At 40.0% G+C, this 14723-nt stretch overlaps 1 protein-coding gene across 1 annotated transcript in view; it reads left to right on the top strand.

Moving 5' to 3' along the window:
- FMN2 (formin 2) overlaps window positions 1-11055 on the top strand; it is a 231279-nt gene extending 220224 nt beyond the window's left edge. Inside the window, exons 17-18 of the mRNA XM_054021267.1 lie at window positions 7395-7476; window positions 8953-11055. Of these exons, the coding sequence (XP_053877242.1) occupies window positions 7395-7476; window positions 8953-8979 (109 nt within the window). The 3' untranslated portion in view covers window positions 8980-11055. The remainder of the gene's footprint in view (window positions 1-7394; window positions 7477-8952) is intronic.
- Window positions 11056-14723: the final 3668 nt, after the last annotated feature.

The following is a 14723-nucleotide window of genomic DNA, read 5'->3' as shown; positions in this document are numbered from 1 at the left end:
CATTAAATAGCACCTCCACATGCATTGACACTGAAGTCAGTAGTAGGGGAGTGAGAAAAAGGCACAAAAATGTGAGTGAGCCAAAGGTGATTGACACCAAGGTAAGACGAGTGAGCAGCGCAAAAGGTATGAGAGTAAAAGTAAGTAGAAACAATGAGATATAGATGAAGCAAAATTGTGGTAAGCCTTAAAAGTGACATAAAGGAGTCTGAACTTTATTCAGAATGAAGCAGGAACCCAGTGAAGAGAGCTGAGATAGGGTTGATATCATCAGAGCAGTAAGTAAAAGTGTATGTTTTAGCAAATTGTATCCTACTTTATTATTTATGTAAAAATATTAAGATTAAGACTAGTTTCTTAGACTATTAAAGAACAGTAAAATGAGTATGAGTAAATGAGCTTGTGACCTTTAATTTCTATGTACTGTACATTCAGCCACATCTTCTTCCAGGATTATGACATATAACTGACCTACTTTTTTCTGATTCACTTGAAACTGTGAATTTGTTCAGTGGTTTTGTGTTGTAATAGCTAGAACATTTATTACAAAAATGAGGCCCAACCTCACAGTGCTTACTTAGACAAAACATATTTAGGACTATAGCAGTTGGATCAGATCAGTGGTCCATCAAATCCAGTGACCTGCTTCCCAGTGGACAGCACCAGATGCTTTGGGGGAAGGTGCAAGAAGCCCTGCAGTAGCCAGTTGTGGAATAATTTGCCCCCAGGGAAAGTTTCCTCCTAACCCCAATAGTAAGAGGTGAATTTGTTCCTTGAGGCATGATGGTTTATATCCCTTCCAAGATTCTTGTTTATTATTAGAATTGTGGACATTCCACGGTTCTCAGCCCTTCCCCTCTCCCCCCAATCTTTTTATTGATTTGGTGTTTTTCCCATTGTCTTCATTTCTTTTGTTTTATTCCTGTGTGGCTAATAATATATTTTTGATGCTAGCACAGGTTGTTCTCTTTAATTTTGTTCATACTTTATAGCTATTTAAATATAATTTCTGTTTTAATTTTTTTGCAAGTATTGCTGATTGGTATGGTGATAGGCACTTTATACATTATAAAATATTCAACATATATTTCAATATATATTAAATCAGTCATACATGTATATGACTAATTTTTAGCATATTTCTTAATAGAACAAATAGAAAATATATTAGCCAAGGTTCTTCTCACTTCTCTGCCTTATGCTTATCCAATTTGAAAATTCCTTTCATACGTATAGATGAGAAAACAATGGAAATGTTAAATATAATCATTTGCATAATTCAAAATTATTAATTTAAATAATTGACAAATCCTGTGCATATCACAGCAGGTATTATAAAACATGGCAGTTGGCAAAGAAAAGGGAATTTAAAATGAGTTCATTCCTCTGTCCACTTTATCATAGTGAAAAAGTACAAACATACTGACTTCCAAGGAAGGGAGGAAACTGCTGATGACATTTCAAAGTCATGTCCAACTAATTTAAAGTATTAGTCTAGCTGGTGGCTGCTTGTCTGCCCTTTTGATTTCTGTAATTTTAAGTGGTAGAAATTTTCAAACCAGTATATTTTTAGAGCTTTTTGAAAGGAGAAATCAGTACATTTTAATTTTAAATTTAAACAAAATCCTGGATTAAGTCCTATTTTCAGCCTTCAGAATATATGTTTGCACATTGCAACAATTAATAATAGTTTAGTTGCTTTTGGATTTAGCACCGAAGAAGCCTAATGATCACAGCTGTAGGCTGGAGATAAAAGGTAATGCTTTTACCAAACTTCTTGTATGTAATACTACAGTTTAACACTTACACAATGCTTTCCATTTTTTTATATAGTCACAAATTAAGCCTCACACAGCACCCCAGTGATGTAGCTAAATTTTATCTTCATTTTACAGATGAAGCTTAGTTTCTGATGCTAGAGATGCATGCATGTGGAGTTGTATTGACTTCAGTGAGGCTCCCTGCAAGCACAAGAATCTGCCTGCATGTATCTCATCACAGGAGCAGGAGGCCAAGAGACAGACAGGTTAAAGTAGCCCAAAGCCACACAATGAGTAAGTGGTTTGTCTGTGAGTAGAATTCAGTAGTTCCTGGCTCCCAGCTTTGGGCCCTGTCCACTAGACCACACTATTTTTCACTTACCACATTTATAGTGCCATAAATTACATATTCACAGGCTCAAGAGAAGTTCTTTTTTAGTATTGGCCATGCAGCCTACCAATTGGCTCATTGTCTTAGAACATAAGTCACACCGCACCATGTACCTTTTATGATAGTCTAGAGTAGAAGCAGGTGAAGCTCTCTTAGTGCCTAATACTGTGTTGCATTGTCCTGAAGAATTAAAGACCTAATTTTCCAAACTGGAAGACAAGACCTATTAAGAGTCCAAGTTTAATTGCCAATTGGCTTGTAGCATGTCTCTGCAAGAGCTATCCTGCAAAACAGTCAAAGTTGCAGTTGGAGATTTCAATATATATAAACAGGTCCAGATTAAAGATTTTTGGGACCCTGTACTCTGTGGATGTTGGGGGCCCTGCCTTCCTTAAAGTAGACAGTGCATGTGATATACAAGACAATCTGCCGTCTTAGGCGAAAAGTCAGTATGCTACTCTCCTCTTGCCCCCTAAAACAGAGGTTCTACACTGTGGGGGTGCAGCGGATTTTCAGGGGGCAGGCATGATGAGCCTGCTGATGATTCAGTGGCTATGGTAGAAGTATGGGGGGAGGCAAGCACCACTCATTCAGGTTTGACCCAGACACGCCTCTGTCATGATGTGGGGAGGGGCAAATTTGAGCAGGGTGGCCAAGCAGGGTGGCCAGGTTTTTCAACAGTGACAAGTCCTATTGTCTCTCAAAACAAGCCACTCCTTAACAAACCAATATAAACACTGCAGTTCTCTTCCAAAGCTGTAGTAATACAAAACAGCAGCAGTGAACTTACTGATTTCCACCCCACCTATGACTTGTTATGGCATGCAGAGAACGTATGCTGCCTCCCCCCAGCTGAAACACACACACACTTTGCCAAACTAGACTGAGATCCATATGCCATGGCAGCTGTCACCCAGCCCCTGCCCAAGGTAGAATGGAAGCAGCAGAGATGGAAATACAAAGTCTGGGGGAAGGTGAGGACTTGCTGGCTAGATCATAGAATCATAGAATATCAGGGTTGGAAGGGACCTCAGGAGGTCATCTAGTCCAACCCCATGATCAAAGCAGGACCAATCCCCAGACAGATTTTTGCCCCAGATCCCTAAGTGGCCTCCTCAAGGATTGAACTCACAACCCTGAGTTTAGCAGGCCAATGCTCAAACCACTGAGCTATCTGTCTCTCACAGAGGGGGGTCCTCTATGTTTTTTAACCCAAAGGGAGAGCTGAAGGGGGAGAGCTGGCAGGAGCAGGGCTGGGGCTGTTTCCAATGTAAATTATCCTCCTGAGAAGTGAGTTCCCTCTGTAGGAGAAACAGACGAGAGGGATGAGAACCTCTGAGGATGCTGCCTCGCAGTCCTCTCTGCCAGAGCAGCACATCCAGAGCAGAAGTGCTCTGCTTCAGCTGCTGCCAGCCCTCTGCGGTATAAACACCCCCTGCACCAGGTTTGCTCAGCAAAGTGCTCCCTACCCCACAAAACCCCACACAAGCCTTTGAATAGCCCTCCCACCCACCCACATATACCCAAACGACCCTCCATCAGCCTCCACTTCTCCTGACAGCCCCCACACACATCACACCAGCAGCCCTGACATTCGTTCCACTGACCTCAGCCCCCAGCATCCCCCATGCTCCCCAAATCCCCATTGACCTTCCAAGATCCCAATCTCAGCTCTAGCCCCTCACCCTACAGTCCCCAACACTCCTTATTCACCTCAGAGCCCACCATCAACTTGCCCCCCAGCCCTTCACACACTACCCGCTTCCTGGCCACTCACCAGAGTGCCTCCCCAGGATCAACTCCTCCTGATCCTGGCTGCCCAGCTCTGCTTGCTCCCTTTGCCTACCCAGCACTCTTGCAGCCCCAAGACTCTTGGCCAAGCTGCCTGTCAACTTCTGTAGGATTTCTTTCATATAGGACCACGACCTATAATTAGAGCTGGTTGAAATATGGAGACATTTTCACTAAAATTTATGGTTATTTCTTCCCTTTTCTGAATGAAATTCAAAATTTTAATTAAACTTTGTCAATTTTGGAATTTGAAATATGTTAACCAGCTCTAAGTTACAATATTATCTGGTTTAGAAATAATATGCTTTTTAGAATGGAGGGGAAAACAATGTTGGATAGCTCAAAGATTCCACTGATAAAGGTGGAATTTTAGCACCTTATGCTGATGAAGTACTTACAATATATGTGAGTTTTTTTTGTTCCCATTGTAATGCCATGAACAGTTAGTTTTCTCTTGGATCTGCCTGGGCATCTCTGACATCTACCAGAAAATATCCAAGTCAGCGACTTTGCATTGACTCGCAGTCCACAACAGAACTGCCATATGTGGTCATCAATAAAACACAATGGCCAGTATGTCCCAGGGATGGGTCACTTAGTTGGGATAGAGCATGGAACTAAAGCTTCCCTTATGTTACTGGACAGCAATTTCCAGATCAGAGTGAGTTGGTTTAGAAAAATATTGTGGGGTGTTTCACACCATCTGTTCTTTGCATTAGAGGTTGTTGAGAAGTCTTAGTATTTGCAGAATATCAGTTATTTAGTATAACCCATGAATTTGTTAATGAGTTAGGAGCACATACTAGGCCACATGGAGCTCTGCTGATTTACAGCAGCCAAGAATCTGACCCACTTTTGCTAAAGTGGGATATGCCACTTATCTAGCAGCTATAATTGCATAAAATGATAGATACACCGTTGTATATTAATCTTAGTAATAGACCCTTTTTAATGTCTCAAATGTGTCTAAAGAGACAAGGGGGGCGGTGAGGTAATATCTTTTCTTGGAAAAACTGTCTAATAGATTATTAGGAAGTGACCACAGGAGATGGGTGACTTTCCTTCCTTCAAATGTGATCAAATTTACATAGAAGTCGATTAGGAAGGGTAAGTCGGTCTTTGGAAGTGAACAAACAGAGTCCTGTGAACTCGACTGCATTTTATACCATCTGTCTAAGCCGCTGTTGTAAAGCTACCACTACATGTTGGCTGCTACCTTTATTGAACCCATTTACAATACCTTTTACAAAAGCAGCATTACTTGGCTGTTAAGCAGTTTTGCAAAGGCTCTGTGTATATTGTGCAGCACCATCTCATCTGCTTCTCATTTAGTCTGGAAATGCAGTTTCGAAATAATGTGTAATCACCTTTTAAAAAAAAAAAAAAAACCTGGACAATTAGAAACATTTCTATATTTGTTAAGTTTAAGATGTTGAGTGCAGTCAGAGCTTTGATTTCACAACTGGCAGAGAATCGTGATCAAAGCTGATTTGTAAAAGTATACATTTTGCATTTGTGAAAAAGCTGGGGGATGTTGGCTGAAGTTGGATAAAAAGGACAATGACTTGACACCAAATTTTCAAAAGTGCTCAGCAGACGCACTTGGGGGTCACATTTTCACTGGGTGCTGAGCGCTTCTGAAAAACTGGCCACTTGCATTTAAGTTTCTAAATGGGAGCTGGTCTCTTTTGAAAATCTGGCCCTTAATAACATAAAACAATGATTTTTTTTAAACTTCTTCTCACATTGCTCCTTATAGTCACCGCGAAATAGCAGACATGCAAGTGGTTTGGAGAATATCCATTGGGACCAGCCCAAGGATGTATCATTGGTCTCTGTACTCATTCCTTCAGTATCTTTTTCCTGTTTATTTCCCACTGTTGGATGATGATAAAAAGGCAAAGTAAGCGGTCTCCAAAATTCACACTGCTGGCAACTATACAGAAAGTCAATATGGGTTTTACCTGACTCTCTTTTGCTATATTTTTCTTTATAAAGTACATTGCCATCCTTCACTCAAGAGTCCACCCCATTAAGAGCCACCATTTACAAAGTAACCCAGTAGAAGCCTCTGAAACATAAAGGTTCAAAACAGAATGCCTGACACAGGATCAATGCTTCAAACACCCAATGGCAATATTAGAGTGATCCACAGATCAATCAAAATCTTAATGAAGCAAACACATTTGAAACAGTGTCCTTTAGCTCGCCAGAAGTGGGCTCTGGCAGGCTACTGACAGGAGCAGGTCCCAGGGGGTAGTACCCCAATGACAACACCCTGCTGCTGGATCCAGAGAGGTTTACCCTATCATAGATGCTGTGTTTGCTGAGCATCATTTAATTAGGTCCTGACTTGCAGCCCTCCTCACATGAGGGATCTGCATTGAAGCAAGTAGTCCCATTGCAAAAAACCCTCAGCTTTAGAACCCATTCCTCTCTTTGGTCCAAAAAAGCCCAAATGTGTCACTGTTCAGAGCCTGCTGCAAGGGCTACCCAGGCTTTTGGAGAGGAAGGAGCATAATAAGGGCTGTTTTTGGAGCGGGAGAGAGCATTGCTTGAGCTTGATTTATTGTAGGTCGGAGGAGCAGCTATTAGCGTTATTTTGTACTTTTAATATCTGACAAAGGTGCCTGAATAGGCATGGGTTGGTGGTGGGTTTGTACATACTTATTGTAAATCAAAATATATAAATACTGTGTGAGTAAGGATTCCAGACTAGCCTCCAATCCTACAATCACTTACTACTGTGAGCGGGCTCGCTGATGTCAGCTCCTAATAATAAGCACTGATCCCAGCAGTAAATGATCACAGAATCAGGACTAGAGACTGTAAACTGCTCTAAAACTGAAAAATGTTTCTGTTTGTTTGTGTTTTAAATTGAAAACCAAGTTTCCTCAATTATGAATATGAAAGCAAAGACTGGAAATTTATGCTGAATCGTTTCATAAGTTTCTGCCAAAATGAATTAAATCATTGGGTAAATGAAGGACAAATTGGGGAATAGTCACAATCAAGAGTGGCAAAGCTTTTGTTGGCAGTATGCAGACAGTGAAATGTTGAGGGGTCATTTCAGAAGTGTAAACAATGAATGATGGAAATGCAGTTTCCAATACGTACACTTGCAAAGCAACTCTTTGGGTCAGACAGTATATTTTTTAACCATGATAGATTTGCATCCTAATTTTAATGATATGGTAGAGAATGTGATTTTTATGTACACTAATTAGAAGTTATTGCATCTTTCCTGGTAAATTATACAGTCTTCTTGATGGTATTGTAATAGCAAATACTTATTATGAATGGTATTTTGCAGACCCTTGCATATTCATGTATGGGTGGGGTGAGGAGTTACACATTTGTTATCTTTAAACTTTAATCTTTGATTCACATATTGTGCTGTCTTGCAAATGGCTTTAACCCAGTGAAATATTCATCAAATTTTCTTTCTTCAGGGTTAAAGAAGCAGAGGAAGTGTGCAGACAGAAAAAGGGGAAATCACTTTATAATATAAAGCCAAGACATGATTCTGGAATAGTAAGAACGGATTGCATTATTATTATTATTATTATATTATACTGCTCCTATTAACTTTTTCTTTGTTCTTTTTTGCATTTTGTATGTACGTTATCCTGACATATTTAGTTAATGTTTATTTTGAAATGTGTCTGAATTTAGCGTTTTTGTGAAAGGTGCCAGATTGACTTATTTATCCACAGAACAGACGCAGCTCAGGTAGTGGCAGTGAAAATTTCCCCAAAGTGCCCTGCCAATGTGCCTTATCCCCCTGAACCTGGAAGAGACAGACCTTTGCTGGTGAGGAGGTAGTTCAGTCTCCAAACTCATCCAATGCTCAGCTCCACTGCTCAGCTTCCAATTGTGATGGGGGATTTTGTGATGAGGTCACCTGTCCCCTGGGCCACTGACAACCTATTAAATGCCAGTGACTGTAAGTCATTACGCACCTAGGCTGGGTTAGAGACCAAGATCTAGAAAAAGAAGATACTCTACTTTTACTAATCTCTTGAGCTATATACAGCTCCCTATAAACTATCACCTTGCTCCTGAAGATACTTACACATATCTTTAGTTTTAAGCACATGAGCAATTCCTATTAACTTCAGTGGCCATCTACTAAAATTGCTAAAGTTAAGTGCATGCATAAGCATTTTCAGAACATGGGCCTATTTTACAATGGCTGGATTTTTTTCCCAGTGGAAAATTAATCTGGTCCATAATTTTCATAGTGTCTGCCCATGCTTCTTTTTTGACAATATTCAAAAATGAATGACTATTTCCTTGGTCATGGTTTTTCCCTAAAAACATGATTCAGTTTGTTTTGTATTTAATGCTATTTTATGAATCATTGTGACATGTGACACATGTCCTTGAAATGAAACATGTTGTCATTTACCATAATCTCTCTGGCATAATCCAACACACGAAGAAAATAATTATTGCTGTTGTTTCTCATTGTAACTGGCCGTGGTTAGTGACACAGGAAATGTAAATGAAGTAATAGCTTGGCTAGGAATGGTAAACTAGATCTTAGTTTATCAACTTTATTTGTAATCACATCAAGATGTAGGTTTTAAAAACTTGTTCGGTTGGATTTTTCCACTTTGTAAGAATAAAATCATGCAGATTGATGGTATTCTTTAAAACAGCCATGCATTAAATAACGTTTATAATTATTTGTATTGCTAAAAAGCCCCAACTGGGGATCAGAACTCCATTGTGCTAGACACTGTACTTGCAACAAAAGGATGGACCCTGCCCACAAAATGCTTACAATATAAATAGAGTTACAAATAGTATAAAAAAAAGATATTTCACAGGCATGGTTAGCCATCTTGTACTTTAAATCTGTTTAAAACCGAGTTTGTTGCAGGGTTTTATAAGTAAACTATATATTTGATACACTTGGTGATCAGCCTACGTATCCCTGTGCTTTACATATTTGCATAATACATATGTTTATATATGATAACTTCTTATGGTGTTTCTTTTCAGAAAGCAAAGATAAGTATGAAGATCTGAGAGAAGAAATGCAAAAGCCATTGCCACTTGATCAGGAAAACTCAACATGTCTGTTGGGCACGGGAAAGGAAACTACATCATTCAGATCATTGTTTTCTTCTTGGCCTTTCAAATTTGCTTTTTGTTCTCTAGAGTTTCTCACTGATAGATGTGTACTGTACATTCATGAATGAATGTAATCACTGTAATTAAGTGCCCAGCAATAGATTAGTTATGGACATGAGACAAGTTCCCTATATCCCATGCCTCGTTCTCCACCCAAAAACTGGTATTTTGTAAAGTTCGTGGTCTAATACCAGTAGACCAAACCAGCATGCCTAAGAGGCAGCATCTGCATCAGTTCTGAACATGCTGAAAATTCTATTAAAGTTGAACTTCACAAGAATGCTACTTGATACAGTAAAATATTTCCATTCCTACTGGCAACATCTGTCTAACACAAATACTCCATGGCACTGCATTTAGATTAGGGAAAGAAATGTTACTTCTAGTGAATTGTTTGTATCCGTTTCACGTCGACATTTGTAGTTTGTATTTTGAATCGTTAAGTGCTGTTTATACAGTATAATCAATGCTTTCTCAACTTGTTTGGTTGCCCACCATGACTAAATATTTGTGGAACAAGATGTTTACCGTAACTATCTTTAAAATCGATAAGGCATCGTACTTTTTCTTCATCTTTTGCCAGATAGTGAATAGCAGGAGAGGGGACTTGGAAAACCTGAACCAAAAACATTTAAGTGAAAAGCAGTAAACACAGAAAATCACAGGAGTACTTCAGAGGATAAAAGAGGAACTCGGGCACTATAGCTTGCTAGCATGTAAAGCAGCTGATTTGTATGCAGAAAAACTTAAGGGATATTACAGTTATATTGCTGATTATTTGAGTCATATAGGATTCTCAGGACTACGATGTTTCTAGCTAGACTTCCTTTCTGAATTATCTTTTCAATTAATTTAAGACTCCCTTTAACAGGGATATAAAAAGATATATCTAGGAATTGGCATTAGAGAAATACAGTAGTCAACTCTAGTAACAAAACAATGGCGATTGACTAATTCATGTCAATTTCACATTTAACATCCGAGTCATAAACTTTGCTCTCTAAGTAGTCCATATCATTGGCTAGGAGGCAATGGAAATCTGTGATTATGCCTTCCTTTTTAATCCACATGATTAATTTCTATTTGTGATCTGGAAATTAACTTAAGGATTTATTAGTTTTGATTTGTTGACCCAATAAAGACCCTCTGCCCCAGATGTAACTACTGAGCCCAACATGAATTGGCCTTGTAACCATTCTCTTTCAAAGCACTGTTTTCTTGGAAACAGCAATGTGTGGAATGAATTGGGTTCACATGCTCACAATCTCTTAGCATCGAAGACACAGGGGTAGCATAAACCTCTGAGTGGTTTGAGGTCTAACTTGCTGGGGTGGATTATTCCCTGTCTAGCCTAGTATATCACAAGACATTCCTGGCTGTCCAGAGGCAAATATACTGTACCAGGTGTCATAAGGGCAATGTAAAATATGACCTCAGGAATCCATTGTTAGTCACTTATATTAAGCACTAGACAAGATGTTCTTCACTTGTGTGAAAAATAAGTCTCCTGTAGCTTGATAAAACTATATGAAATTCTGTGTTCACGATAATTTCTGGCAAGAATATGATTATCAAGAATTGATTTCTAAAATCATATGTTGTTGGGAGTAATGTTACTTCTTGCAAAGGGAAAAGAGATTTGCTGTTATGAGTAACCTATGGAAAGTAACTTAAAAATAAAGTTTATTTTAATGGCACTGATTCAAACCCATGTTTGTATTTATGTAAACTATAGTCTTTTGCTCTTAACTTTTGCATTTATTTTTATTTAAGTGCAAGGATACAGTCGCATGTTTTGGTTTTGTAGCCTTCCTGTTCCCTTCAGTACCAACGGTATGTATATTACCATACTAAATGAAATAATAGGATATCTAACAGAGATCGCTATGTGCAATACTGTATTTAGTGTTTCTACTTCAATTTTTTTAGAATGTTAATTTATATGAAAATAAAAGGAATAATGAGACCAAAGGTGCTGCTTTTTCCTTCACTGATCATTATGCTGTCTCAAGGAGGGCCCTGGGTCAGCAGAACTGATGTAATTCACTTGTGGAAAGGGGTTACTCCTTATCCCTTAGCATGCAGGGAGAAGGTATTGGGTAGTGAATTCACAGCTATATGGATATCTCCTTTACACAGGGCCATGGAGGGACTTCTACAGCGCTATTCTATTTTATATAGGATCTTATATTACTTTCCCTGCATAGTATCTGAATGCCTTCCAATAGTGCATTAAGCAAGGTGACCATCATCTCTCGTCTGGTTCATTCTCTCACTCTATGGCTGGGAAGCTGTTCTGTGGCCCAAATAGAGGATTCTTGCTAGTCCCCAGTCCTTGCTTGCACATAGGATTTGTCCCTACAAATATAGGGAAGCTAATAGTCTGGTAAAATGGGTATTAGGACAAAGACTTTGTGTACATACAGATGAATTGCTGCATATAAATTATGAAGCAGTTAATTAATACATCATCTAGTAATCTAGTGCCACTACCATGTGCATCTCTCACTATTTCAGGATGTAGTATAGAACCAGTTGCACATGTAACATGGATAACCCATGTCACATCTGAGTGATCAGTTTCTAAAAGCAGAGTTTCAAGAGGTGGCAGCAGCTGGTAGCAACACAGAAGGACTTTTAGGATACAGGCAGCATGAATGGTTTTCTAACTTTTTCATATCCTTGGACCAATTCTTCCTTTTACACCATGCCTCCTAGTCGAGATTCTGTACTTACCCCATTGCAATTATAGTGCTTGGTGAGTTGGAAAAAGTAAAATCAATCGTGGGTGTATTTATATCACACCTCTTGTAGTTGATATTAGGACAGCATTAAGGCCACTAAATGTAAATATGGCTTGTAAATGTGGTAGATGTGTCTACTTTGTTTAATTCTCCTCTCTGGTTACAAAAGATTATATCTAGCATTCTACCTTCATTGCCTACCGTTTGAACTAATACTATAGTATCCAGGTCATGAAGTAATTTTACAGACCACTTGGAAGTTGGAAATACTCTATAAACTCTATAGTTTTAGAACCAATAGGTCACACTGGTCTTAAACACCTTCCACACTGGCAACCCATCATACAGTTGCATTCCATGGTGATAAATCTGGGATACTTTAGAAAGAGGATCCTTTCAGCCTTCTCAGCCAGGTTTGGTACTGCAATGCAGCATCTCAGAGAGGGGAAATGGACTTGCCTTTAAAATAAAATATAACAGCACAGAATGAAGGGCTGATAAAGATACAAGAGTGGCTGAGTATCCCAAATCTTTAATTTGGAGAGGCAAGAAGCCCATTTGTCGTACTTTCTTTGATGGGATACAGATGGATTATTGGGGATGCTGTTGCTGGGTATCTGAGATCCCTGCAACCAAAATATGTTTGACATATGAACTATAAGGGTTTTTTTTGTAGGTATCGACTCTTATGACCAGTTGCCTCACTGCAAATGTGCTGGGCTCCCACAGGTCCTTCTGCAGAACCTCACTTGATCCCCTCGCCATATCCAGTCTGCTGCTTGTGCTGCACAGCCCTGCTTATTCCCTGGAACCTGCATAGTGCAGCTCACTGCCCTCAGTGCCATAACAGGTAACAAGATGAAATGCCACTCAAGCATCTTTGTCAGAATGACTCAGCTCTGATGAATCAAGGTGACGCGCATTTCTCTTTTCAGGCTTTATAAATGCTAATTCACTTAGTAATGTGTGAGGTTTAATTCTTTTTTTCAGGTTCGATCTTGTGAATTCCTCCAATGCATTTGTACATTTATATGGCAACCACTTACCCCTTCAAGCTCCATTAGCACATGCAGAGAAAAAAGAATGGAGGCGAACTTTGCTTCCTGCATTCAGCAGTGCTATGTGGCCTAGTGATATGTATTTAAATAGAAAATGTTAACGTGCAAAATTATTCGGTTTACATTTAGTCTCTGGCAAAGCCTGTAAGCACAAGAGGTCAACAGAGAACTAGAGATGGGGACAATACTTTGAGTAAAATAAATTACCCCATCTCACCCTTTTAATAAAGATTAAGGTTCAGATCCTCAAAGGTATTGAGTGCCTTAACTCTCCTATTGAAATCAATGGAAGATAGGCTCCAAGTACTTTTGAGGAGCTGGGCCTAACACACTTCAGTATCAACACTGCATTTCAGTGTTAAAATGAGGGTTGCTTTATAAGGTAATATAGCATCAGGGACCAAATTAACCTGTTCACAGAGAAAGTGCTAAAGAGAGAGAGTTTTGTTAGCCCAGGACATGTTCATCTCTACTGTATCTCTGTATTTGTCACTCCAATTCCCAGCTCTTAGGAAAGACACTCTAGTTCTTAGGTAATCTGAATGAGAGGTGTTGCTGACAGCTATACCCAAACCCTAAATTGTGCTTCATAGACTTGCGTTATCTTCTACTGTCTCCATTTCCCCAGAAGTTTCTGCATATTTCAGGGTAGTCAGGAACTTTTTTTTGTCACTTCTCATCTGCCACTACTAATGGCCGCTGTTCGATGTGCATTGCAACACCTAATGCCTAGGCATCCTGCCACCCAGTAGAATCATCAGCCTCGACTTAAGTGCACCATGTATTTAGTGGGGAGCGTTAGGTGCCTAAGAAAAGGATTTGCTGAAGCCAGCAAGCTGAGCAGGGAGCTGAAGAAGCTACCCACCAGTGAAATGAAGAGGAAAGGAGAGATGGTTAGGCCCCAAATCCACAAAGGTACTTGTGTCTAAATCCCATTGATTTGGGTCTTGGGGTCTTGCCTGACAGGCCACATGGAGGTTCCTCTCTGCTCAGGATTCTTAGCCTCCTGGGGTTAGGGGCCTGAACCAGGTGTGCCCTTTTTCGTGAAAAAACAGAGAGAGAGAGATTTTCCCCCTACCCCATTATAGCCAATTGCCCAGTAGTCAAAGCACTCATCTGGGATGTGGGACACCTATTTGCAAATCTCTGTTCTGCCTGAATTGGAGCAAGGATTGAGCCCAGCTCTCCAGCAACCTTGGTGAGTGCCCTGATCACCAGGCCTAGTGTATTCATAGCACTCTATCTTTCCTGTGGAAGCTGTTCTACTGTGTGTTAAATAATTAAATATTCACTGGGCCAGACAGAGGTTGACTCCACAGCCTGATGATTAGACCACTCATTGGGGAGACCAGCTTCAAGTCCCTGCTCCCAATCAGGAAGCATGAAGCTTTGAACCTGGCTCTTCCACATCCCATAGGAGTGCTCTAACCCCTGAGCTTTTAGGTAATGTGAGAAATATCTGACTTGGTTGTCTTCGGGGAGGGGGAGGGTCGGAATGCGCAGAGCACACATTAAGCCAATTGCTTCTAACACAAATGGGCACAACACTATTGCAGTCAATGGAAAGGTTTGCACCTAGGGGTTAGAGCCACAAGGGATTTGGGCACCTGCCACTTTAGCTAACTAGCTTCTAAAACCAGAATCTCTAAAACCCTGTTCAGTGGCTGCCTAACCCTGGAGGTGCTTTAGGTCTCTAGGCCCCCAAGTTTCCATTGGTAAAGGGCCTATGGCGCCTAAGTGGCTGTTGCTGGGCATGTGCACTAATTCCAGAACCCAGCTCATACCTAAGCCTCAAAGTAGGGGTCCTTACCAGTATTAAAGGTTATAAAGGTACCAC

The sequence above is a fragment of the Malaclemys terrapin genome, chromosome 3, assembly GCF_027887155.1.
Source record: "Malaclemys terrapin pileata isolate rMalTer1 chromosome 3, rMalTer1.hap1, whole genome shotgun sequence".
NCBI classification, from domain to species: domain Eukaryota; kingdom Metazoa; phylum Chordata; order Testudines; family Emydidae; genus Malaclemys; species Malaclemys terrapin.
The sequence above is the reverse complement of the archived record's forward strand: the minus strand, read 5'-3'. Positions and strand labels throughout refer to the sequence as shown.